Here is a 27,336-nt window from a genome sequence, read left to right as displayed (position 1 = left end):
GAGAATTTGTAGTTTCATATGTACAATCTCTTTCCTGTTGTTCTTTGCATATGGAAATGTTCCTGTCAATTGATTTATGCAAGTATAAAATAACAAATAAAATAACACTGATTTTGGAGTCTGAGGACCTGGGTTTGAATCCCACCTTTTTTGCTTCCCATTTGTATTACCTAGGGCAAATCACTCAACTACCTTGGGCCTCAGTTTCCTGATCTGTAAACAGGAAATTTGGATTAGATGGCCTCTGAGGATGCTTTCGGCTCTAGCTCAAGGAATCTATACTATTAAAAAAACAAAACAAAACAAAACCAAGCATCAGTAAAATGAAATAACTAGGAAGACACCCAGCCTCGCCCCCGGGCGGAGCCTGGGCGGGGCCCTGGGCGGTAAGCGCTGAGTGGAGAGAGAGGGTGGGGATGGGGCCGTGGCACCGCCTCTTAAAGCGTGAGCTGAGCCGGGTAGGTCAGCTGAGCATGCCTGCTGAAGCTGCTCGGTTTAGAGATACTCTGGGCCGAGGAGACCAGGCAGAGCCGGGAGAGCGCGCGGGGGTGGACGGTGTGAGCCGCGCGGAGGAGACGGGCCATAGCCATGTCCCCGAGAGCGCTGCTGCAGTTGAGGAGCGCGGTCAGGGCTGCCTGGGGCTCGAGAGTTTGGGGAGCCTCTGCTCGCTGTTTTCTGGGGCAAGGGACAGCCCCCAGATCAGCGGCCGCCTGGAAGGGTGAGTACACGCTTCATGCGCCTATTCGGGACGGTAAAAGCTGAGGACGAGAGGGTGGACCCACAAAGTCGAGACCCTGGCGAGGCGGTGAGGTTGGCTTCGAAAACAGGAAGAGACCCTGAACTTTCTTTGTGTCTCTAGCCAAGTGGGCGGAATCCCCGGGATCGGGGGTCTCTCCAGGGATGCGCATGGAGGAGAGTGGAAAAGGATAAATAAAATACTGGAGGCCTCAGCTTGTCGTTAGTGCATACAGAGTAAATTCTGGGCGCCGAAGAAATTACCTTCGCCATTGGTCATGGCCTTGGCCTCAACTCATAGCAAACTGACTCCCTTTTTTGACTAAGTTACATTTGAGCATGCCATCGGCAGAGCTGGGGGGCTCTGTTTTAGGTACTTTCTATCTCCCCAGTTTAAGATAACCTGGCTCCAGGTCGAGTCCTATCTTTTCTTCGTTGAATTTTTGGTTGACTTGGACTACCGGATGTAAATACAGTGACACTTGAGTATCCTTTTTCCAATGTTGCCAGAAGCACTGGTATACCAGTCTCTCATGATCTTATGGGTCTGTAATTATTGGTTATTGGATTATAGATTTAGAGCTAGAAAGACTATATAGACCAGCCTCTTTCATTTTACAGATGAGGAAACAGAGAAATTAATGTGAAGTATCCCAGTTCATGTAAGTAGTAAGCAGCAGATTTGGGATAGGAACCTGGATTCTCCAAACCCAGATCCTGTATTTTTCTGTACCAGTGCAGTGTTTGATTGCATGCCAGAATCTTTTAAATTTTACCTGCCTAACTAGGCAGAATTTTCTTGGGTATGTGCTTTGGGAAAGCAATTTTTCATGTTTTCACTTGCCAAATATCAATGTTTAAGATTGGGGTGGAGAGGAAAGAAGAGTTTATTTGGGGAGAAAGAGGAAGGAGATTTTTTTGTTGTTATAAGGGCTTTGGTGAATAAATCAAGCTATACTGAAAGGACAAGTTGAGTCTGAACTGGTTTTTGTCAAAATGATTAACTGCTGGAGAATCCCATCTCCTAGGCCTAGAATTTGAAACTTTATCTCTGCCTTTTAGAATTCATCATTCCCTCTAAAACTCAGGTCAGGGCCACCCTCTTTAAGTGAAGTCTTTCCTGATTGCCCCTCCCTCCCCAAATTATCTGGTATTTATTTATTTTAGATATACTTCCCCGGGGTCACATAGCCAGCAAATATCTGAGGTTGGATTTGAACTCTGTTCTTCCTCCAGGAAGCACAGTGCTTAGCACGTAAGTAGGTGATTAATAGGTACTTGTTGATTGATTAACTATTCCATATATGCTATCCTGGAAGCAGCATGGCATAGTGGATCAAGAACTGACCTAGGAATTGGGTGGGTCCTGGATTCATGGCTTATCTCTGACATGCATTAGTTCCATGACTGTAAGTTGCAGAGCAGATGCTGATTTGCAAAGACAGGGCATTCTTCATCATTAGAGTTCCTTATATCAATGAAGTATCACATCTATTCTGAAAAGAAAATACTATCCTACTAATTGCTCCTAAAGCTTTTTAGATGCTTAATTAGTTCTCGTTATAATATTGGCAGCTAGGGGCACAGTGGTTAGAGGGCTGGGCTCTAATTCTGTCTCAGATTTTACTAGCTGTGTGATTCTGGGCAAGTCACTTAACCTGGGCCAGCTTCAGTTTCCTCATCTGCAAAATGGGGATAATTAGTAACACCTGTCTTCTGGGGTTGCTGTGAAGATCAAATGAGAACCTTTGTAAAGCACTTAGCACAGTGCCATAGTGAGTGCTATATAAATATTAGCTATTATATTGAAATTACACAAATGAATTTTCAACATTATTCTGTTTTTAAAAAGAGACCAATCTTCTTTCAACTAACATTAATGCTAGGCAGCAAACATCAGCAAATGTGAATACTTAAGCTCTGTGAGTCCCATTGATTTGTTCAGGTAGAGTATACAGATCAAAGCACAATCAGTGTTGTGTTATGAAAAAAATAATATGAGGAGAATGTTAGCTTCTACTTGAACTTTGAAACTTATGAAATATATTTTTGTTTTAATTTCATATGTTTTTTTAAAATGATGAACTGTATGGCAAGTGCAGATTCAGCATGGCTGGTTCTTTATAGCCACATGATTCATAAGAAATTATGGAATAATTTTAATTAAAATGAATCTTCCTATAGAAAATAAATATACACTAAGGTGGGGGTCTTGATTTTAGAAAACTTCACTAGATTCTTGTATTTCACTTTGGCTCACAGAGACCAGAGCCAGTATCACATCTTTTAATTTTTCAAATCACTCTGCCTGTAAGACAGATATTTTCCCAGAACATCATAGAGGTTATAACCTTGAATTGAATCATGAACATAATTCTACAACTAAAAGCACATGTTAGGAGATTATAATCCAACGTTTGTTGCCTCATTGCCCAATTCTCTCCACGTATAGGATGTCCACTATCAGCTGGGTGCTGACTCCTAGATCTCCTGATTCATCTGGAAGTAGTATCCTGGGGCCTTGTCATCTGTCCTGATACTTTCCCCACTAGAACCTAGTACTATCAGGCCTTTCTGCTATGAACTGAACATGAAATGAGCCCTTCTTTGTGTGTTGTCTCTTCCCGTTTGAATATGAGCTATCTTGTTTTTATATTTGTTTACCTAGTGCTTGGCACATAATAAGCAGTTAATGCTTTTCTGTTCTATTCCCTAACCTTACCTCCTCAGTCATCAAATAATAAGAATATTGGAGGATCAAGTCATACTGACCTAGAGGGGGCATTTGCATAGTGGGCTTTCTTTTTTAGTCACAAGAGCCTACCTTATGGAAAGGTAAAACATTTAAGATTAGGAATTCCTTTCCACAAGAGACCAATCAGCCTTTCAGTGCTATACATGACAGCAGGACTCTTTGATAACAAATGACATTACTAGAAGATCATAATAGTTTTAAATCTTAGTTGTTTCCAAGACTCACTTTACCCAGAATGACTTCTAAAACTTTCCTTGCATTGAACTAGCCACTTTCTAGTATTGAAAGGGGAGGGGGGAGAGAGGAAGCATAATTTAAAAATAGAACCATAGATTAAAAAAGGGAACTTAGAAATAATGATAGCCACTCTCCATAACACACAGGTTGTTGAGAGGACCAAATGAAATAGAGGTACATTTTAGTCCTAAGTTACTGCTGCTGACAATAATTAACCAACAAACATATTTTTTTATTTGTTTTGTTTTTTTCTTGGATCAGTGATTTCATTAGTGGGTGGGAAACTAAATTTAGCTGTTTTTAAAGAACTTGCTCTTAGTTCTAGATAATAAAACTTAGTCTTCAGCTTATCTTCCTGCTTGAGGCTTAGAGGGTATGTATCCAATTCATCTGATGGCAGTTGCTAGTTATATTTAAATATAAGTTAAAAGGAAGGGAGCATAGCCCTATTTTATATTATTTGAAATGATAGCTTCTTTCTGTCAAAAGAACATTTCTTTTTTTTTTCTTTTTCTTTTTAGACAATTGGGGTTAAGTGACTTGCCCAGGGTCACACAGCGAGTAAGTGTCAAGTGTTTGGTCTGAGACCAGATTTGAACTCAGGTACTCCTGACTTCAGCGCTGGTGCTCTATCCACTTCGCCACCTAGCAGCCCCTCAAAAGAACATTTCTGCCTACTGATTCTCACATGACTGTTAATGATACTAGGCTTTAAAGAGCCCACCTCAACCAGGGATCAGTCTCTAGGTTTACTGATGAGGCTCAAGACATTTCCTTTCTGGACTCAAAGCCTGCTGAGAGCCTAAATGAAGGCTGCAAAAAGTTTCTTAATATTTCTTCATGAGGTAATAATAGCATTTCATATTTATGTAGCACTTTAAGTTTTACAAAGTGCTTCATATACATTTATTTCCCTGGATCTGCACATCATAACATTATTTAGTTTGAGCCGGACAGCTCTTTGAGAATTGTATATGTAGGTGTTATTACCCCCATTTTACAGATAGGGATCAGAGGCTTTGGAATTTAAGTGCTGTGGCAGTGATAAATAGGGATAATCTTTGTGCCTAAAACTCACTTGTTCTGACTCACCTTACTCCAGCCAGTCCCTTTGTAGTTTAGTGTCCATATTGGAAATGAAATGAGATGCTCCTAGGGAAAGATATTCAACAAGGATATATGTCAGAGACACTTCGGGATGATTCAGTTGACTGAAACTCCCCTGCCTGTTGAGTTTCTGATGGTGGTCTTCCAGCCAAGTCTTAGAGTGAGGCTAGAGTCCCTCATGGATGTTTTTGTATTCAAGCCACCAGGAAGTGATATCAACAGATTAAACCTTTAGTCCCTTGAGCCAATCAACTCTTATGAAAAGTTTCAGTACTTTTAAAGGAAAAACCAGCCTAATTTACATGGGTGTGGGATTAGGATTTCTCCTACTATACTTTAAAATAAGGTGTAAAGATTTAGTCCTGTGGTTTGTTTAGAAGAAAACTGGAATAAGTGTTTGAGGAACTGTCCTATGGATTTAGAGGTCTATTTATTCATTCATTCACTTTTGGGCAATTGGGGTTAAGTCACTTGCCTGGGGTCACACAATTAGTGTGTGTCAAGTGTTTGGTCTGAAGCCGAATTTGAACTCAGGTCCTCCTGACTTCAGGGCTGGTGCCCTATCCACTGCGCCTCCTAGCTGCCCCTAGAGGTCTAATTTTAAGGAGATAGAAAATTTCGCCTTTTGAAAGTGGTGATTATGTTTACCATTTTAATTTTCATCATTTCATAGTTTTAATATTCCACTAGACTCATAATAGCAATATTAAGAACCAAAGTTATGTTCAAGGGGAAAATGAGCCCATTCTGGATGGGATTACTTATTATATCAATACCCAATTAAAATTTACCTTACCATTTTTATTATAGAGGCAGCATGGTGTAATGAATAAAGGGTTGCCCTCAAAGCCAGGAAAAGTTGGGGACAAGTCCTGTCTCTGTTATATATTGGCTTTGTGACCATGGGCAAGTTGACCTTGGGCAGATTTCTAAGATCACAGATATTTTTTTTCCAACATAATCCGACTTTATTCTGGAAATACAAGGCACAAAAATAACAATGCCACTAGTCAGCCCCACACTTTTCTTCTTCTTCTTCTTCTTTTTTTTTTTAAAGAGGGATGATTTTAATATGCTAATGTGTTGGCCTCTTATTTATGGAAACAAGAACAGGTTGAGATGTGTAAGAGAAATAATTTCAGCTCCTCGGGAAGGAGTAGTTCACTTATTCTATGATGCTGTTTGATTCCAAAGCACTTCTAATGCGTAGTCGGCAAATCTGCATCAAACACAGAGGCCCTTCTTTCTGGGAGAATACTTGTGCTAGGGTGCTATTCGGGGGCACCAAATCCACTGGCCGTTTGCCTCCCGCATTCTTTGAGTGTGACTCTGCTCCAAAGTCCATTAGCAAATGAACCAGGTCTGAACTGGAGTTCCTGGTCCTAAGATTATAAATTAAGGACAAGTTTCTGATCTGCCTCAATTCAAACAATTCCTTCAGTTAGAGTACCCTAAACTTAAAAAGTTACTGGTCTGAGATGCATCCCAACCAAAGACTTTTTATAGATGAATATTTTACTTTACACCATATATTATAAGGAATCCCTTTCCCTTTAGTTAGCTGAAAAGCCATTGATTCTTTTCTTATAGTCAGATTCTCCTTTTAATGATATCATTACCACAGTGCCTAAGATTCTGGAATAACTTGCATTTTGGGAATTTTTTTTAGCGTTGAGATCATCAGAAGAAGTCCACCATAATTTCTGTACTGCTGCTTCTCAGAGTGTCACCTACAAAGAACTGAAAAATTTGCTACATTCCAAATCCAATTTGTTGATTGATGTTAGGGAGCCATGGGAAATTCTAGAATATGGAAAAATTCCAGGGTTTCTCAATATACCATGTAAGTGTTGCCTTCCTTAAAATTAATTATAATATACTTAATACCAGGGTGTTCTAAAAGTCTTAGTGCAGTTTTTTTTTGTTGTTGTTTTTCAGGCAATGGGGGTTAAGTGACTTGCCCAGGGTCACACAGCTAGTAAGTGTCATGTTTGGTCTGAGGCCGGATTTGAACTTAGGTCCTCCTGACTTCAGGGCTGGTGCTCTTATCCACTGTGCCACCTAGCTGCCCCCCTTAGTGCAGTTTTTAACCTTTAAACTGCACTAAGACCTTGCAGACATTCTGTATGACATTTTCACATTTCACAATTATCCGTATAACTCATTTTGAATTTTTAAATGTTTTCTTTCAGTGGGTGAAATAGATCAAGCTCTACAAATGGATTCAGAGGACTTTAAAAAGAAGTACAATCAAGATATGCCTTCTAAGTCTGACACCCTGGTGTTTTCTTGTCTAGGAGGAGTGAGAAGCAAGAAAGCTCTAAATACTGCCTTATCATTAGGTTACAAAAGGTAAGCAGATAATGCAGCAGAGCTGACTCAATTCAGATTTTCTGATGAAGTCATTTTCAACTGAGATTTACATACTTTTTAGCTTTCCTATAATTAATTATTTTAGCAACGTATTATGGGTAAAGATTTACTTTTTAATTTATTCAGTTATCATTTCATCATATAAGTATAATTTACCACAAGTTAAAAGCCTATTACTCTTTGTGATGTAAAAGGTAAGTGGTAAATAGTTATATGTCATTTCTCTCTCACTGGTATTATTTTTTAATAACAATATTGATAGTACTAATTGTTTCATGTCTATTTTCAGTGCTCGGCACTATCCTGGAGGTTGGAAAGAGTGGGAAAGCTATGAATATCCAGAGAAGAAAAAATGACATGACAATGAATTTTGAAATCCCAATTAACTGTTTTGAAAACTATTTATTTTTAAGGTAAATTATGTTATAGAGGCAACAGAATATAGTTAAAAAAAAAGGCATAGTAGTCAAAAGATTTGGGTCTTCTAGTTATAGTTGTGTAACTTGGGAGAACTCACTTTACCTTCTCTGATCCAACACCTTGGTCTATAAAATGGGTATAATAATATTTAATTTTTTAGGGTTGTTATGAAGATCAGCTGAGATAATGTATGAAAGACATAATGAATTACAGATGTGTAGTAGTAAAACTAGTCTACTTGTACATTTTAAGAACTTATAGCAAATATTGTCCTTTTCAAAACTGAATTTGAACTTTTTGAAGAGGAAAAAAAGAGAATTAATAAAGAAGTAAACTTTCTACTTCAGCTTTAAGGTCATTTGTCAAAAGAGCAACATACAGAGAAAAGGTTAATATAATGAATCAGTTATTCTGAAATGGAAATTTAAAATATTGAAAGCAACTGTTTCATATCCATGGAATTTTGCACTGAATTTTGTGATAAATTATTAAGAGTAATAAACCTCTGTATAATCTCTGTGTGGCAAAGAGACCTAATTTGGACATGTCTCACTCATTGCAGTTATCTGGAGACTTCATGAGTTTTCTCCCAAAGAATCAGACAGACTAGTTACAGGGGTGGAGAATCTGTGGCCTCCAGACCACCTGTGGCCTTCTGTGTCCTCAAGGGTGGCTCTTTGACTAAATCTAAATTTCACAGAACAAATCCCCTGAATAAAAAGATTTATTCTGTAAAAAAGTCAAAAGGCCACACCCAAGGACCTAGAAGACTACATGTGGCTTTGAGGCTATAGGTTCCCCACCCCTGGCTAGTAAATGCTTAAAGCTGAAAGCCTTTATTTCTGCATATTTTTTTTTAAATCTCATGCAAAAGAAGGCTTAAAAGCAGCTGGGTGGTACAGTGGATAGATTCTGGATTTGGAGTCAGGAAGCCCTGAATTCAATCCAGCCTTAGATACTTGCAAACTGTCTTCCCATAGGCAGTTAAGTTGACCTCTGTTTGCCTCAGTTTCCTCATCTGTAAAATGGGGATAATAATAATTGCAACTACTTTCTAGGGTTGTTATGAGGATAAATTGAGATGATATTTGTAAAGTGTTTTACAAATTTTAAAGTGCTATGTAAATGCTAGCCACTATTACTATTACCTTGGGCTGGGAACAGGGGGTCAGGGGCATCAAGGGAAGGACACATGGGAGTAGTATGCCAAACTGTACTCCATATCAGGACCTTAACCATAGAGATTGCAGAGTGGGCCATGCAGAGAGGGCCATGGGTTTTATTTGAAGGGGGCAGGTTCTTTCTTTGTATTGCTTGGTTGGGTTACCATCTCTGACATCACAGATTGGGAGATACTAGGGATTGGTCATCGAGGCTTTAGCTGTCTGGGCATAGGGAATGAAAGTTTTCAGGTATGGAAGATTACAGAAAAGGGTAGGAGGTTTTATTTAGAGTAGAAACAACCTGCTTCCAGAGAGGCTAAGCCCAAAAAGCCAGATATGTTTTTTATACTTCCTTCCTCTCCCAAGACCTCCTTGGGCTTCTTCAACCCTTCCCTCAGCCAGCTGTTTAGTAGCAGCCTCTATAGGCCATAGCTCAGCTGTCTTTACTTGGGCCTTGCTCCAGTACCCAGTCTTGTAGGCTCAACACTGGCCCGAGTGGTTGTGCTGTTGCTGCTGCTATTGCTGCATGGGGGTATAAAAGGTCTGTGGGGCCAGTGTCCCTTGGGCACCAGTGCCCCTTCAATTACTGTTGGCAGTAGTAAGCCCAAGGTTGCACTGATGAGGAAAGGGTTCAGGATGGGGTAGTCATTGTGAGAGGACTGGAGATGGAAGAAGAAGGGAATTAACCCCCAGTGGCTGCCTTACAGTGAGCATCTATATACTTGGATGAAACATCTATGACTTCTTTATTTAATAGAGAGATTATTGAGAATCAAATTTTGTTTTTGAATTTTTGAAAAATTTGAATTCAGTTCAACATGTATTTATTAAGCCCTTGTTATATATGAGGCACTGCTCCAGTGCTGAAGATGCAAAAAACAATCATCAATCCAGTCAGTCAGCCAATCAACCTTTATTAAGTGCCTGCTATGTGCCAGGCACTACATACTAAGCAATGGGCACACAAAGAAAGGCAAAACATAGTTCCTGCCCGCAAGGAATTCACAATCTAATTGGAGAAGACACATAAAAATAAACTGAAGATTGGGAAGGGTGAGGAAATGATAAAGACCTAGTGGAGCTGGGTAGGAATTGATGAGACGGCTGCACTAGGCCCCTTCCTTAAAGAAAGGATTGGGAGGTACTCCACTCTTTTCTCTCCAGTGCGAAGGAAGGAAGGGTCAGAGTTGATTCAAACTTGCAGGAAGATGAATTAAGGGAGATAGACATTAATAAAGTCCAGGAGATCAGCCAGATGGGAAATCTCCTCTCCTGAGAAAATTCTAGTCTATTAGAGTGTATTTTGCAGGTACAGATAGGTATAATAGAAGGCAGGAAGTGATAGAAGCAAAAGAGATGCCCAGACAATGTACTTTAGAAACATTTGAATAAGGATAGAAAACTGTCAGCTGAGGAAATGAGAGAAGCCTACGTTGAGGAGTTAAACTTTGAAGGGAGAGAAGTATTATGAATGACAGAAATGAGGAGGGAGTCCCTTAGAGGTGTATGTAGGGTACAGCTTGGAAGAGGGTCTGTCAGGTTGGGAGAATATCTAATAGTCCATTTTGGCTGATATATTGAGTTCCTGAGCTAATATGAATTAGCCTGGATAGTAGGTTGGAGCAAGGCTAAGGAATTCTAATTTTGTGTTAGGTAATAAAGAGCTACTGAAAGTTTTTGAGCGGGAAACTAATACTGTATATTTTGGGCAGCTGCATGAAGAATGAATTACAAGGGGGAGTCCCAAGACAGGAAGATAATCTGTAAATTTACAGTAGCCCAGGTGCGTGATGATGTGGGTTCGAACCAAGGCAGTGGCAGTGGGAATAGAGAGAAAGGAATGGATGTGGGAAATATAGTAGAATTGACAGAACTTGATACTTGACTAGATATGGTATTTGTAAGAGAGAAAAGTCAGAGATGACATGGGTTTCAGATCTGGGAAATGGTGGCATAATGACAGAAATAGGGAGGTTTAGAGGTGTATGGGTTGCTGTAGATTCACTGAGTTGAATTTTAAGATGTTAGTAGCATAGCCAAGTAAAGGTAGTTGGAGATACAGCAGAACTGGAGTTCAGGAGAGGGATTCAGGTTTGATTTGAGTCATCTTTGCAGAGATAACTGAAGCATGAAGATGAATGACATCACCCGGGGGGAGAGTGTGGAGAGAAGAAAAGAGGACCTAAGACAAGAGGTTTTGGGGAAATTAAAATTTAGGTGGTGGGAGATAGATGGTGACACAGCAAAAGAGACTGGGGAGAGCTGTCAGAAACTAGGGGGCAATATCATGAAAGGCAAAGGAGAAAAGAATAATCAGGAAGAGGAGATAGTCAACATTATTGTCAAAAGCTTGCAAAGAGCAAGGATGATTGAAAAGGTCACCAGTTTTTCTGGTAGGAAATTTACTAATTACCATTTGTTACCTTTTCAAAGAGTAGTTTTAATAGAATGGTGAGGACAGAAGCTAGATTTTGAGGGTTCAGAGAGTGAGTAGGTTGGTGAGAAGGCACCAAGCATAGACCGCTTTCTTAGGAATTTAGCAGTGAAAAGAAAAAGAGATAAAGGAAAGTTAGACCAAGTTAAAATTTTTTAAGGATTGAAGAGACCCAAGCATGTTTGTAGGCCACAAAGAAAGAACTGATTTAGAAGAGTGAATGATCAGTAGAATACGCTCTGGGGGAAAATAAGAGATGGTATCAAGGGGAAAATAAAAAAGATTTGCCTTGGTAAGAAGTGCTTTCTCATCCTCTGAAAGTTGAACTAAACAGGGTAAATGAAAATACAGAGATTTTTGAGATGTGGAAAAGAAGAGTTAAAGGAGCTCACAGACTATATATTTCTCTGTAAAGTAGGAGGCAGTGTTAAACAATATGTACACAGATGTTATAAGGTAGTTGAGTAGGGAGGAAAGCATAAATAGCTCTGGGAGGGATCAAACTATCTCCCTTTTTGAAAAAGTGTGGTAGGACCTGGTGTGAGGGAATTCTGGACTGCAACAAAACACTTCTCAGCTCCTTATTTAAGAAGTTTCCCAATTGTTCTAGGAATCTAGGGTGAATCACCATCAGGCTCACTTCAATTCACAGCAGCAGGGCAGGTGGGGCAAGTTAAGTGTTGTGCCAATACAAGTCATTGACCTTGAATCTTCTAATAGTCTGTGTACACTGCTGACTTCATTGTTCCTTTGCTTGCGCCCATCTTCATTAGCCTGCTGTCCTCTACCTCCTTATCCCAGTGATACTAAACCCACAGCTGTCAAAGAACAAACTTCTCTCCCCAACTTCATCTGTCTATCTCCCTCAAGCTTAACTACTGAATGTTCCATTCAGGTCTTCCTGATCCATAATTAATAATTTTGCTTTCATCTAAACTTCTTATTTTTTAAAATTCCTTTTGTGTTTTGGCATTCACTGAGTTCTGGCTCCCTCTACACTGCATCCTTTTCCATTACTGGTTGCACCTTAACTTTATTCCTTGGTAGAGGTGGTGGAGTTGTAATATTCCATGTTCCTTATTGAAATTTTCACATTTTCCTCTTATTTCCAGAATCTCACTCAGCAGCTTCTCCTTTGAGATGGATTCGCTCAAAATTTATCATCTAACACTTGATGTCTCCTCAACTTCCCTAATTTCTTGGTTCCTCAGTCTATTCAACTTCCATGACCTACTCCATTTCAGCCTCACAGATATGATTTTGTATCCTTCATATTACCATCATTCACAAATATTCCACTTCTGTCTTCAAGAACTTTGAATTTCCTCTATTTGATCATAATCTTTTAACTTTCCATCTCTGTGCCTCATTTCTCCTAAACCTATTCTTTGTCTTCACTGTGACTTCAAATCCCCAAACTTCTTGATACTTTATCAGGCTTTCATCCTGCTCTGACTATACTCTCCACCTTTGCAAATCTTGATCTGTTGGTGAAACAGTTCAACTCTCTACTATCCTTTACGCTTGAATCCTGTGCTGTCTTGTCATATCACCAATCCTTCTTTTCCAAACTTCAGCCCTGGATTATTTCCTAAGTCTACCTACCCATGTACTATTCTACTCATGTACTATTAAATGGAATTGAAGGCATCATGAAACGTTGTTGATTGAGTCTATTATAAAATTAAGCTAGCTAGTCTTAACTGGGTGCTCACTATAGCAAGGTAATCACACTATTCTCTAATTGATTTTCTATCTCATTTATAACAGGAGCTGTTCTAGACCTGTTCGTTTCTTCTCAAGCCTCCTATGCCATTTCCTTTAGCCTCTCTGCTGAGGTCCACACCTTATGCTTTACCCCCTTCCCCTCCCCCCCCCAAATTGAGGCCATTCACCAAGAGCTCCTTCTCACCTTCTCATCTCACATTCCTTAGACGTTAACCCACAGTATCTCCTTCTTCACTCCAGTCTCAGAATCATATGTGGCTCTTCTGCTTGCCAGGGCCAACCCCTCTTCAAGTATTCTTGATCCTGTCCCCTTCTGTCTTCTCTAGTAGATTGCCTCTAGTGGATTCCCCACTCTATCTAATCTTTGATCTTTCCCTATCTACTTCATCTTCTGCTGCCTAAACACACTCTAATCTCCTCCATCCTTAAAAAACTTTTCCTAGATCTTAACCATGCCCACAGCTGTTGTCCTATATCTCTCTTCTCCTTAGCTAAATTGTTTGAAAAAGGTATAGACAGGAGGCAGAACCAAGATGATAGAGTAACAAGGACCACAGCAGAGCTTCCCCTTTAAAATTCCTCCAGATGGCTCTAGAAAATGCACCAGACTAAATCCTGTTTGGGAAATCCAAGAACAAATCGTGAGCCCAGGCTGGCATAGAGAGAAATGCAGAGGTCTATGGACATTGGGGAAGGAGTCTGTCCAAATGTGTGCCTCATTGGGCAAGGTGGGAACAAATGCCATTTGGCCTCTTTGGGAGGCAGAGTCAAGATGACAGAGTAAGAGTTAGCAGTTTTGCTTTAGATCCTTCACATCTTTCCCTACAGCAAATGATAAAGAATGCCAGACTGAATGCTGAGCTTCCAGCTGCCAGAGAGTGGGGACTCTAGTCATAGTTCCAGGGCAGAAGACAATGCTTTTGTTGTTACTCACAGACCAGAGTATAGGCCAAGAGAGCAGTGACCACACCTCTCTTTAGATCAAAGCACTTCAGAAGAACTGAAAACTTACAGACCCCATTGAACTAGCTCTGAAAACAACAGAACAAAAAATCTTAAGCTTTGGTTAGTTCCCCCTCCACCCAGAGAACAGAGCCCAACTTCAACATAAAGTTAAAAGTCAAGAAATAGGATGGAAAAATTAGCAAGCAACAACAACAACAAAAGAACGTGATCATAGAAAGTTACTAGGGAGACATGGAAGATCAAAACACAAATTCCGTAGAGAATGACAATGGAAAGACCTGACCCTCCAGGTTTGGTTTGGTTTGGGTTGATTGAAGTGCAGATCCCGTTGAATCCACAAACAAACCTCAAGGGCAGCTTCTGCTTCAGAAACTTTTACCCAGGGACAGTGTTGGGGTGGGGAAGAGAGAGGACTGATGAGGGGAAGATTGCAGGGCCCTCCAGTGACAGGGCTCTGATGTGCTAACCAGATGTGGTCCCAGGCTATAGCTGTGTGAGGAGAAGCCAGAACATGCTGGTGAGTGTGGTCACAAGGGGAGGGGCACCAGTCCCTTCTCCCCTGTACTGGAGAGTTGCTGGCTGTGGTCACTCCCAGGAGAGTGGAGTCTCTGGTTTGGGTTCTAGGGCAGAGGGGTGAGCTGAAGCTTGTAGCCATAGGAGGGGTTTCAGGGAGTTAAGACCATTTGTGGTGATAGCATTGCTGGGGGCCCTGGTTGTGGCTCAGGGATGGAGAGGAGTACCTGAGGTCAGGCCCCCAGGTAAAGCTCAGAAGACAATAGCACAAAAATCCTGAAGCTTGAGACATTATCTTCCATACCTCATGACTAGAGCCCCACTCTAACATAAAGTTAACAGCCAAGAAATAAGCTGCTTTTAAAAATGAACAAGCAAAAGAGAAAGAACCTGACCATAGATAGCTACTGTGGTGATAGAGAAGATCTAGGTTTAAACTCAGAAAGACAGTGAAGTCAAAACAGCTACTTCAACTTCAAAGAAAAATGTAAATTGGTCATAAGCCTAAAAAGAGTCTTGGAAGAGCTTAAAAAGGACTTTAAAAATCAAATAAGAGAAGTTGAAGAAAAATTAGAAAAAAATGTTATTAAGAAAATTATGAAAAGAAAGCCAACCAATTGGAAAAAGAGATCCAAAAATTGACAGAAGAAATTAAAAATTAGAATTGGGCAAGGGGAAGCCATTGACTTCATAATACACCAAGAAATAATAAAATCAAAAGAATGAAAAAAAATGTAAAAAATCTCATTAAAAACAACTGACCTGGAAAACAGATTGAAAAGAGATAATATAAGAATTGGTAGACTAACTAAAAGTTATGATCAAAAAAGAGGCTAGACGTTATATACTTTTATGAAATTATTAAGGAAAATTGCCCTGAAGTTTTAGAACTAGAGGGTAAAATAGAAATAGAAACGCCTCACTAGACCCCAAGATGAAAACTCATAGGAACAGTATAGCTAAGTTTTGAAGCTCCTGGGTCAAGAAATATAAGCAGTTGGGGGGGGGGATTAAATACTGTGGAGCTGCAGTCAGGATAACAAAAGATTTAGCAGCTTCTACATTAAAAGACTGAATATCCAATTTATAAGAATATGAGTCATTCCCCAATTGATAAATGATCCAAGGCAGTTTTCAGATGAAAAAATTAAAACTATTAGTTGTATGAAGAAATGCTTTAAATTACTATTGTTTAAAGCAATGCAAATTAAAACAACTCTGAGGTACCACCTCACACTTATCAGATTGGCTAAGGGAAATGATAAATGTTGGAGGGGATGGAGAAAAATTGGGACATTAATGCACTGTTGGAGTTGTGAACTGATCCGACCATTTTGGAGAGCATTTGGGAACTATGCCCAAAGGGCATATCCTTTGATCCAGCAATACCACTACTAGGTTTATACACCAAAGAGATCATAAAAAAGGGAAAAGGACCCACATGTATAAAAATATTTACAGCAGTTCTTTTTGTGGTGGCAAAGAATTGGAAATTGAGGGGATGTTCATCAATTGGGGAATAGCTAAACAAGTTGTGGTATATGAATGTAATGGAATATATTGTGCTATAAGAAATGATAAACTAGTGGATTTGAGAAAAACCTGGAAAGCCTTACATGACCTGATGCTGAATGAAGTGAGCAGAACCAGAAGAACATTGTACACTCTAACAGTAACATTGTGTAATGATCAACTATGATTGACTTAGTTCTCAGCAATACAATGATCCAAGACAATTCCAAAAGACTTATGATGGAGAATGCTGTCCATATCTAACTGAAGAACTGATGGAGTCTGAATGCAGATCAAAGCATAGTATTTTCACTTTGTTTTTTTCTTTTTGTCCTGTTTCTTCTTTCACGACATTACTAATATGGAAATTTTTTTTAAAAAATGAAAATTCTCAGAAACATTATAGCTAAAATCCAGAACTACTAGGCAAAGGAGAAAATATTGCAAGCAGTCAGAAAGAAATAATTCAAATACCGTGGAGCTGCAGTCAGGATCGCAAGGTTTAGAAGCTATAACTTTAAAGGAGCATAGGGTTTAGAATATGATATTCCAGAAGGCAAAGGACCTAGGATTATAACCAAGAAGAGGATATTCAACAAAACTGAGTGTAATCCTACAGTGGGGGAAATGTTTATTTAACGAAATAGAGAACTTTAAATCATTCCTAATGAAAAGCCCAGAGATAAATATAAAATTTGGCATTCAAACACAAGACTCAAGAGAAGCATAAAAAAGTAAATACAAGTGAGAAATCATAAGATATAAAACAAGCTTAAACTTTACATCCTGATATGGGAAGATGATGAAGGTAACACCTCAGAATTTTATCATCACTAGGGCTGTTAGAGGGAGTACACTTAGAGGGCATAAGTATGAATTTATTATGTTGGAATGATCTCAAAAGAAGAATGGAGAGGTGAGAACTACACTGGAGGACTAGGAAAAGAAGAGGAAAACAGGGAAAATTACCTCATAAATGGAGCACACAAGGAGGAGTTTATACAATGGAGGGGAAGATAAGGGTGGGAGTGGGCAACACATCTCATCTCAACTGGTTCAAGGAGGGAAGACTATAGTCACACACAGTTGGGTACAGAAATTCATGTTACAAAACAGGAAGGTAGGCTGGAAAAGAATTTGGGGGGCGGAATGAGGGGGAAGGCTACATTAGGGAAGGCAGTGATCAAAAACAAAACATTCTTGGTGAGAAGTAACAAAGAGAAGGATAACTATGAGAGAATTGGGTGGAGCAAAATACTCATTTCACAGTCATAACTGTGAATAGGATAAATTCACCCATAAAATAAAAGAATATAGAATAGATTAGAAACCAGAATCAAACAATATGTTATTTACAAGACACACACTTGAAAGAGAAAGATGCACACTGAGTTAAAATAATAGAGCAGAATCTATTATGTTTCAGTTGAAGTAAAAAAGTATAGCAGTCATGATCTCAGACAAAGCAAAATCAAAAAGACCTAGTTAAAGGAGATGCTCAGGGAAACTATTTAGCTTAAAAGTACTGATGATGAAGTAATAACAGTATTAACAATATACACCAAATGGCATAGCACCTAAATTCTTGAAGGAAAAGTTCAATGTGTTACAGGAAAAAATAGACAGTAAAACTATATTAAGGGGAACCTCAGTTTACTCCTCTCAGACCTAGATAAATCAAATAAGATAAACAAGGAAGAAATTAAGGAGATAAATAGAATTTTAGAAAAGTTAGATATGATAGACCTCTGGTGAATATGGAATAGGAATAGAAAGAAGTATACCAATTTCTTGACAGTGCATGGAATGTTCACAAAAATTGACCAAGTATTAGGGCATAAAATCCTCATACACCAATGCAGAAAGGCAGAAATATTAAATGCATCTTTTTTAAAAAACCATAATGCAATACAAATTACATCCAATTGGCATCTTTATCACCTGCTACTCAATGCCATGTCAGAGATCCAGGGGAAGGGACCATTAACCCAGGATAGGGACCAGTTGATGGCCATAGGCAGTGTAGTAAGAGGAGCAAGTTCTGAAGCAAGCAGCGGAGATGTAGCTGAAATCCCAGGAGGAGAGCAGGGCCCCAGTTCTATCTTCTAGCACAGTCTGAAGACTACAGAAGACTTCAGTCCAGGCAAACCTATAGTTTTGTCACTGGACCAGGAGAGCTTCCCATCTGGCTGATAGGGGATGAATCCAGTAGCAATTTACTATTTCTTATGCAAAAACCTAGGCCAGGAACTTGTAGAGCTCAGACCAGGAGGGGTAGCAATCAGATTTTTTTCATGGATAAGATGATTTTGGGAGCACCAATAACTTGCAGGTCTCCAGTTGGAGCTGTCCCTGAGATCCTAGAATAAAATGACACTCAATATTCCAAGAAAGAAGCAACAGGACTAGCCCAGACTTTTCCTTTAGAAGTTCATAGAACCTAGTCCTAACATCAATTCTGAAATTAGGAAGAAGACTGGAAGAGTGACCAAAGAAAAAAATTCCACCATAAGAAGTTATGTAACAAGGATACTCAAGGTACAAACCCAGAAGATAATGACTCTAAAACTTCTACAAGAAAAGCCTCAGAGAAGAACACTGTGGCCACAAATTCAACTAGAATTCCAAAAATAGATAAAGCAAGAATGTTTTTTAAGCATCTAGGGGTTATAAATGGAAGTGCTAAAAGCAAAAATTGGGAAAGAAATTAGAGCTATGGAAGAAAGAATTAGAGAATTAACAGCTTGGTACAAGAAGTACAAAAACTTGCCCAAGAAACAAACTCCCTGAAAATTAGATTGGAACATACAGAAGCCAATGAGTCTATGAGGCAACAAGAAATATAAAACAAAGTCAAAAGACTGAAAAAAAAAAGAGAGTGCAAGGTATTTCATAGCAAAAACATCTGACATGGAAAACATATTGAGGAGAAAACACAGAAATCATTGGGCTACCTGAAAGCCATTACCAAAACAATTACGTAGGCAACATATTTTAAGAAATCATGGAAGATAATTGCCTAGATCTTTTGTTAGGGATCTATACGGATGTAGAGGGCCACAGGCTGTTCAAGAGGTCTCACTGATGGGTGAAGGCCCCTCTCTGGTGCTGATCTTTGAGCAAAGGTCGCCTGGTTCGGTGCTCCATTGTATGGATCTTTAACAATCTTTAACTCCCCTAGTTATTGTATGGTCATTAGCAGTCTATTCTGGGATTGGAGTCAGATAAGTGCACAGGACGTGCATGCACTGTCCTTGAGCACAGCATGGGCTATACATCATTGTAACTTGAGAAAGAGTTCCTGTTATTTTACTATATAAGTAAGTGCTTTGCTAAAAATAAAGAGTTGCTTCCATCCTGCCTCCCGCCTCATCAATGCGCATTCGAGATAGAAAATCAAGCTGGTCTTGATTCATCAGGTGATTGGGAAATACTAGGCCCTAGGTAGGCTCTATAGCCAAGTGAACTAGTTGTGCACAACAATCTTTTAGAACCAAAGAGAAAAGTAGGAATTAAAAAAAAATCCACCAGTTACCTGAAAAAAAAAACACCTCAGAATGAAAACTCCCAGGAATATTATAGCTAGAATTCAGAGCTTCTGGGACAAAAAAAAAAAAGGAAAAAAGAAAAGATTTCAAAAGGCAGCTATATGGTGCAGTGGATAGAGTTCCTGCCTTGGAGTCAGGAAGACCTGAGTTCAAATCCGGCCTCAGACACTTGACAATTGCTAGCTGTGTGACCCTAGGCAAGTCACTTAACCCTGATTCCCTAAGGGGGAAAAAATTTCAAATACCAATGAAAAAGATAATAAAATATTTAGCAGTCACCACTTTGAAAGACTGGAAAGCTTGGAACACAATATTCCAAAAGGGAAAAGACACAGGCTTATAGGCAAGAGTAACTTACCCCTCAAAACTGAGCACAATGTTACAGGAGAAAAATGGATGTTTAATGAAATAAAGGATTTACAAGCGTTCTTGATGAAAAAATCAGAATGGCATAGAAACTTCAAACTTCTAATGCAGTAGAAAAGAAAAGCCAAAAAAGATTAACAAAAATGTACAATTGTGAGGGACAAAACTAGGATAAACAACTTATACTCTAATATGAGGAGATGATACATATGTCTCCTCTGAATTTTATCATCATCAGAGGTCATAAAGGGAGCTTCATTAGACAGAAAAGAGAGAGGAAGAAAGAGGGAGTTGGAGGGAAAATACTTATAGCTCTATGAGGTGACAAACAATGGGAATCTGAGGGAGTGTCTATAAATTAGGGAATAGCTAAAGAAGTTATGATATGTAAATGTGATGGAATACTATTTTAATGTAAGACATTATGAAGGGGATGCTTCAGAGAAACCTGAGATTTGTTTGAACTGTTGCACAATGGAATGGACAGAATCAAGAGAACAACTTATACAATGATAAAAAATATGGCAAAAAGTACACAACTCTAAAAGAATTAGGAATTCTGATCAGTATAATGACCACCCATGATTTCAGAAGACTATTGATGAAGCATGTTACCCAATTTCTGATAGAGAGGTGAAAGGTTCAGAGTACAGAATGAGACACACACATGCACACACATAATTATATTGATAGCTATTTTCTTTTGAACATGGCCAATGCAGAAATTTTATTGATTACACATATTTATGACAGGTTTTGTTTTTCATTCTCAATTGGGAGGTGGTTGAGGAAGAGTTGCTCAGGGGAGGGAGGGAGAGGAGGCTTTTTGCTGATTGAAAAAAAATTTTAATTTCAAAAGGCATATATAATTGGTTGCTCCACTTTTTCTGTTTTCTCACTTGCTTCTAAACTCTCTGCAGTATGATTTCTGACCTTCTTGTTCAACCAATACCATTCTATCCAAAATTATTCATGATGTTTTAGTTGCTAAATCTTAATAGCCTCTTCTCAGCCCTCATCCTTCTGGACCTTTCTGCAGCCTTTGATGTGGAGCACCTTCTCCTCCTGGGTACTTTCTCTCTAGGTTTTCATAATTGCCCTCCTTTGGTTCTCATCCTCCCTATCTGACCACTCCTCAAGTCTCCTTTGTGGAATATTCATTCATATCATGCTCACTCACTGTGGGAGTCCCCCAAGCCTCTGCCTTTGATTCTCTTTTCTCTTATCTCTCTATACACTCACTTGATCTTATAATTTCCCATATGTTTAATTACTATCTCTATGCAGATGATTTCCAGATCTATATATTCAGCCTTTGTCTCTCTTGTGGTCTCTAGTTCCATATCACCAAATGTCTACCTGGCATTTTGAATGTGACATCCTATTGTGATCTTAAATTCACTATGTCTAAAACAGAACTCAGCATACTCCCCTTCACCCCCAACTTTCCTCTTTTCTGACTTCTGTTACAATCAAGGGCATTACCATCATCTAAGTTCAAAACCTTAATGCCATTCTCAACTCTCTTTTGTTCACTCTATATATGCAATTTTTTTCTCCATGATATCTCTTGCATATGACCCCATGTATCAACGCATAAAGCCAAAATCATCTCTTTCCTGGGTTATTGCAATAGGCTTATAATTGGTCTTCCTTACTCCAATGTCTTCTTCCAATCCATCCTATTCATCTACCAAAATTTTCTTCCTAAAAATGTAGATCTGACCAAGGCTCCCTGTTACTTCCAGGATCAAATATAATATTTTGGCATTTAAAACTCTTCAAAATCTGGCCTCTCCTACCTTTCCAATCTTTTCCCATTCTACTCTCCTCTATGTACTCTATTCTTGAACATAACTCTTCATCTTCAGACTCCATGCCTGGCTGTTACTCATGTTCCCCCTGTTTCAACTCTGACTCTTCAAATCTCTGGCTTCTGTTAAGACAATTTCAGTGCTATCTCCTCAAGGAGGCTTTTCCTGGCCTCCCTAACTTCTACTGCCATCCCCTCTGAGGTTACCTTCCAGATATTCTTTATCTTGCATGCTCTGATTTATATATACTGTTTCCTCCAGTAGAAGTTAAGCTGTTTTTGCTCTTTGTATCCCCCAGTATTTAGCACAATGCTTGACATTTAATGTGTTTAATATAGGTTTGTTGTTTGAGGAAAGGATTTGCATAGGAGATAACACCTGAATCTTGAAAGAAGCAGCATTCTAAGAGATGGAAATGAGTATGACATGCTTTCCAGTTATGAGGGAGAGCTAATATGAGGGACCTGGGGAAGGAAAGAAGAAAAGAAAAAAGGAAGGAAAGAAGAAAACAGGCATTTATTAAGCACCTACTTTTTGTTAGGTACCATGTTAAGTGCCTTACAAATATTTTATTTGATCCACACAGGAACCTTGAGAGGTAGGTGGTGGTATTATCCCCATTTTACAGTTGAGGAAACTGAATCATAAAGAGGTTAGGTGACTTGTCCAGGGTCACACAACTGGTAAATGTTTGAGGCCAGATTTGAACTCACATTTTCCTAACTCCAGACCTAGTGCTCTCTATCCAGTGTGCCATCTAGAAGGAAGATGGAGGTGAAGTTTGTTGTTGAGTCTTTTCAGTTGTATCTGATTCTCCACGATCCCATTTGGGGTTTTCTTAGCCAAGGTACTGGAATGGTTTGCCATTCCCTTCTCCAGTTCATTTTACTGATGAGGAAACTGAGGCAAACAGGGGTAAGTGACTTGCCCAGGGTCACACAGCTAGTAAATGTCTGAAGCCAGATTTGACCTCGGTTCTCCTGTCTTCAGGGCTAGTGCTCGAATGAAGATCATGCAGGTAAAACATTTTGGATGATGATGAATTCCTAAGGTGTTCATACTCCTCTGGGATGGTGAGGTATTGTGGAGATATAGATAATGAGAGTTGAGGCTGATTAAATGGGAGAATAGGGAATGGGGTGCCAGAAAAAAATAGGTACAGTCACTATATTTATTATTTACAAAATTTTCCCACTATAATAAACCAACCTTATTTTGATTTCTTACATCCCTATGAGATAAAGCTGAAAGGGACTTGTTGCAGCAGATTGCATATGATCAAATCTAGGGGGGGAAATGATTGCATTTTTTCATTTCTTAGAATCTTATTTTTTGCATCTGATTGGTTCAAAACAGGATATATGCCTTTAGCAAAGCAAGTGACAGTCTCAGCAATTTTGCACTATATATTTAGTACTATTTACTGTTTATTATAGTGTTTTAATTCTTATGTCTTTAGTGAGACTTCTTTGACTCTGAAGAAATGCAATCTTTTTAATAATTCGTCTGTACATAGAAAGTTGACAGCATCACAGAAAGAATGGATAAGAGGTAAGACCAACAGATTTGTGAGATTTGTAAAGATAAATGAAAAATTAATCTTTCTTAATTATCTGTTGGATTTTTACAATTGCACATCCTACCAACAGCTTCTGTTTAAAACGGACCAATCATTCTTCCTAATTCCAACATTTCCGTCAAAGGCACCATTATACTAGTGACCAAGGTTTGAGAACATGCAGTCCTTTTCAATTCTTCACTCTCCTTCCCTGACCCCCCACCCCCATAAATATCCGGTTGCCAGATTATGTTGGTTCTACATGCCACATTTGTCCCCTCCTCTCTATTCTCACTACAACATCACTTGTTAGACCTCTAATCCTTCTGGCCTAGGCTACTGTAATAGTTTCCTAATTGGTCTCCTTGCCTCCAGTCTCTCTTTAGTAACCAAACTGATATCAGGTGTGGCCATGTCACTCCCCTCCTCTAGAAACTCCCATGCCTCCCCAGTTTCTTTAGGATAATAAAAACTCTTGTTCGGCATTTAAAAACCTTTCACAGCCTGGCTCCAGGCTCTTTCCAGGCTTACTGCATGTTACTCTCCTTCACACACTTGGTGTTGCCTATATACAACATTCTTTCTTCTTGCTGTCTCCCATTCCTAGAATGCATCCACTCCGGCAGTTTGGGAGTCCCAGACTTTCTTCAAACTTGAATCAAGTGTACCACCCCCACTGTTAGAAGTATTCCTGCCTCTCCATATTATTTTATTATTTATTATTATTTGTTTTATTTTGTTTTGTATTTATTTACATATGTCTAGTTTCCCTCCAATAGAATATGTCTCTTGAAGACAGAAAAATATTTTGGTTTTGTATGCTTAGCACTTAGCATAATGCCTGGAACAGAGCTCTTGACCTTTGTTGAATGAACAGAAAAAAGAAATTTAGTGTTCTGTTCTTTTATATGTGAGTAAAAAGATTACTTAATAAATGAGAAATTGGAATTTTATCACAGGCTTTTTGTATGCTGAAAAGTTTCTGGTGTAAATAAATGATTGTTAATAAGGCATTATACACATGGAAATTTGTGCTTAAAAATATCTAAGTACATTTGCACTACTGTATTGTGACTATTTTATCATTAGTCAATATTCTGGATTGTTTTTAAACATCAGAAAAAAAATTCATGGAATCACAGTATTTCACAATTTGAAAGGGATTTTAGAGATCCAGCTAGTCCAATTCCTACTGGTAGCATGAATCCCATATACAATATTCTTGTATTCATTATTTGCTTGCATATCTCTAGTGTTGGAGCTTGTGATTTCCCAAGGCTGGCTAATTCATCTTTGGATGGCCCCGCTTATTAGGATGTTATTCCTTATACTGTCAAAATCTGCTTTCCTTATCCTTCTTCCCCCCATTACTCACCCCTGGTCTTCTTAGTCTAGTCAGAGTATTGCCATATGGAGCTAATTTAATCCTTCTGCATGACAAGACTTCAAATATGTATAGCTGGTAGTACTGTAGTCTACCTGTCCCACAAGTTAATATGCCCATTGCCTTTATTTGAGGCTTTTTCTAAAACTGCCTTGTCTGAAGTTTCCTTCACAAGGAAGTGAAGATTAAAAAAGCTATCTGAAATAACTATCACTTTGGTGTACTGTGTATGACTGTAATTTGATTTAAAACTTTTTAAAAAAAATTCAGTTTTACTTTCAAGTCCAAATTCTCTCTCTCCCAACTATCCGCTCCTGTTCCTGCCCCCCCGCCTAAAAAAACAATTATAAACACATACAGTCAAGCAAAATAAATTCCTGCACTGACGATGCCACCCCACCTTCTGGGGGAAAAAAAGCCTCAATCTGTATTTTGAGTCCCTACCTTATCATGAGTTGTCTGGAATTGTGGTTGGTCATTGTCATGATCAGAATTTCCAAGTCTTTCAAAGTTCTTGTCCTTATAATACTGTTGTTGCTGTAGAAATTATTCTTCTGATTCTGCTCACTTCACTTTATATCAGTTCATACAAGTCTTCCTTGGTTTCTCTGAAACCATTTTCATCTTCATTTCTTACAGCATAGTAGGATTACATCATTTTTATATACCTTAACTTGTTCAGCCACTCCCCAATTAATGGGAAATGTTTCCCTTTTTTTTTTGCCATCACAAAAACATTAATATATTTTTGTATGTGCATCCTTTTCTTTTTTGACCTCTTTAGGCTATAGATCTAGTAACAATATTGCTGAGTTAAAGGGTAAGCACAATTTAATTTTGCTTTCCAGAATGGCTGGACCAGTTCCACCAATAGTGTATTAATAAATCAATTTATTTCTAGCTCTTCCTACATTTATCATTTTCTTTGTCAACTTTGCCAGTCTTTTGAGTTAGGTAGTGTACCTCTGAGTTAATCTGCATTTCTCTAATCATTAGTAATTTAGAGTATTTTTAAAAATATACAGTTATTCATAGATTGTATTTCTTCTTCTGAAAACTGCCTAGTCACATCCTCTAGCCATTTATTGATTAGGGAATAGCTCTTATCCTTATAGATTTGAATCCATTCCATACACATCTTAGAAATAAGACCTTAATCAGAGAAACTTGGTGCAAAATTTTCCCCTCCCCCATTTCCTGCTTCTCTTCCAATTTTAGCTGAATTATTTTACTTGTACACAAACTTTATATATCAAAATTGCCTATTTTACCTACTATCAACCTTTCTTTTGTTTGGTCATGAACTCATCCCATCCTTAGATCTAACAGGTAATTTTCTTCCATGCTTCTCCAATTTGTTTATGTCGTCCCTCTTTTATGTCTAAGGTACATTCCCATTTGGCGTTTGTCTTTGTATATGTGAGATGCTGGTTAATACCAAGTTTCTGCGAGACAGCTTTCTAAATATCCCAAGGTTTTATTGAATAAAGGGTTCTTGACCCAATAGCTGGGATCTTTATCACATTCTAGGCACTGTGCTTATTTGCTTCTGTATATTGTGCAACTAATTTCTTCCACTGATAAACTTCACTCTCTTACCCAGTACCAATGATTATGGCTTTGTAGTGCAGATATGGTACTATTAAGTCTCCCTTTTTTTTCAATTTTTATTTATTCCCTTGATATTGACCTTCTGTTCTTCCAGGTGAATAAACTGTTTTTGTTCTAAGAGCTTTGGTAGTTTGATTGGCATAGCACTGAATAAGCAAATTTGGGTGGTATTATATTGGCTTAGCCTACCTATGAGCAATTAATCTCTCTCCAATTATTTAGGGCGTATTGTAATTTATATAGTTTGTGTGTCTGATCAAGCAGACTCCCAAGCATTTTATACCATCTATGGTTACTTTAAATGGAGTTTCTATCTCTTCCTGCTAGATTTTTTTGGTAACTGAAACGGATTATTTGTGTGGATGTTTTTTTATACCCTGCAACCTGAATTGTTTCAATTAGTTCTTTTAGTTGACTCCCTAGGATTCTTTAAATAAATTGTATTATTTGCAGAAAGTGATTGTTTCCTTTGCTTATATTTATTCCCGCAATTTATTACTACAGCTAGCATTTCTAGCATATTGAATAACGATAGTGATAATGTGCATTCTTGCTTTCCCCTTTATCTTACTTGAAAGGCCTCCACTTTATCCCTATTACAGATAATGCTAGCTCTTTGTTTTAAATAGATAATACTTATCACCTTGAGAAAAGATGTTTATTCCTATGCTTTCTAATGTTTTTTTTTAACAGGACTGGGTGTTATATCTTGTCAAAAGTTTTTTCTGCATCTATTGATATAATAATGGCTTTTGTGGTTATTAATATGGTCAATTATGCTTAGTTTTTCTAATAATGAATCAACTCTGTGTTCTGGTATAAATTCAGCCTGGTCATAATTTAATCTTTGTGATGTTATCATAATCTTGTCATATTTTATTTTAAATCTTTGCATCAATATTCATTAGGGATATTGGTTTATAATTTTCTTTCTCTGTTAGTTTAGGTATCAAGACCATATCTGTGTAACAGAAGGAATTTGGTAGGACCTTTTCATTTCCTATTTTTTCAAACAATTTAGGACAGGAATTGTTATTAAAAGATTTGCTTGTGGGTCTTTTTCCCTCTGGGAGTTTATTTATGGCTTTCTCTAAGGCAGAGTTAAGTCCTCT

At 38.4% G+C, this 27,336-nt stretch overlaps 1 protein-coding gene across 3 annotated transcripts; it reads left to right on the top strand.

Moving 5' to 3' along the window:
- Positions 1 to 432: 432 nt before the first annotated feature.
- On the top strand, positions 433 to 27,068 carry LOC110216490 (thiosulfate sulfurtransferase like domain containing 3). Of its 3 annotated transcripts, none has more exons than XR_002326790.2 (5): positions 433 to 718; positions 6,504 to 6,677; positions 7,027 to 7,186; positions 7,497 to 7,620; positions 23,131 to 27,068. XR_002326790.2 is itself a non-coding variant. In XM_020998330.2 (4 exons), the coding sequence occupies exons 1-4, from the start codon at positions 589 to 591 to the stop codon at positions 7,561 to 7,563; spliced, it is 531 nt and encodes a 176-aa protein (XP_020853989.1). In that variant the 5' UTR covers positions 433 to 588; the 3' UTR covers positions 7,564 to 8,159. The 3 variants fall into 3 exon arrangements, 1 of the variants encoding a protein (XP_020853989.1); XR_002326789.2 differs by lacking the exon at positions 23,131 to 27,068 and adding an exon at positions 12,337 to 19,303; XM_020998330.2 differs by lacking the exon at positions 23,131 to 27,068 and having other exon boundaries at positions 7,497 to 8,159.
- Positions 27,069 to 27,336: the final 268 nt, after the last annotated feature.

Source organism: Phascolarctos cinereus, unplaced genomic scaffold (genome assembly GCF_003287225.1).
Source record: "Phascolarctos cinereus isolate Bilbo 61053 unplaced genomic scaffold, phaCin_HiC Scaffold_5;HRSCAF=322, whole genome shotgun sequence".
NCBI lineage: Eukaryota > Metazoa > Chordata > Mammalia > Diprotodontia > Phascolarctidae > Phascolarctos > Phascolarctos cinereus.
This window is presented reverse-complemented; position numbering and strand designations above follow the sequence as displayed.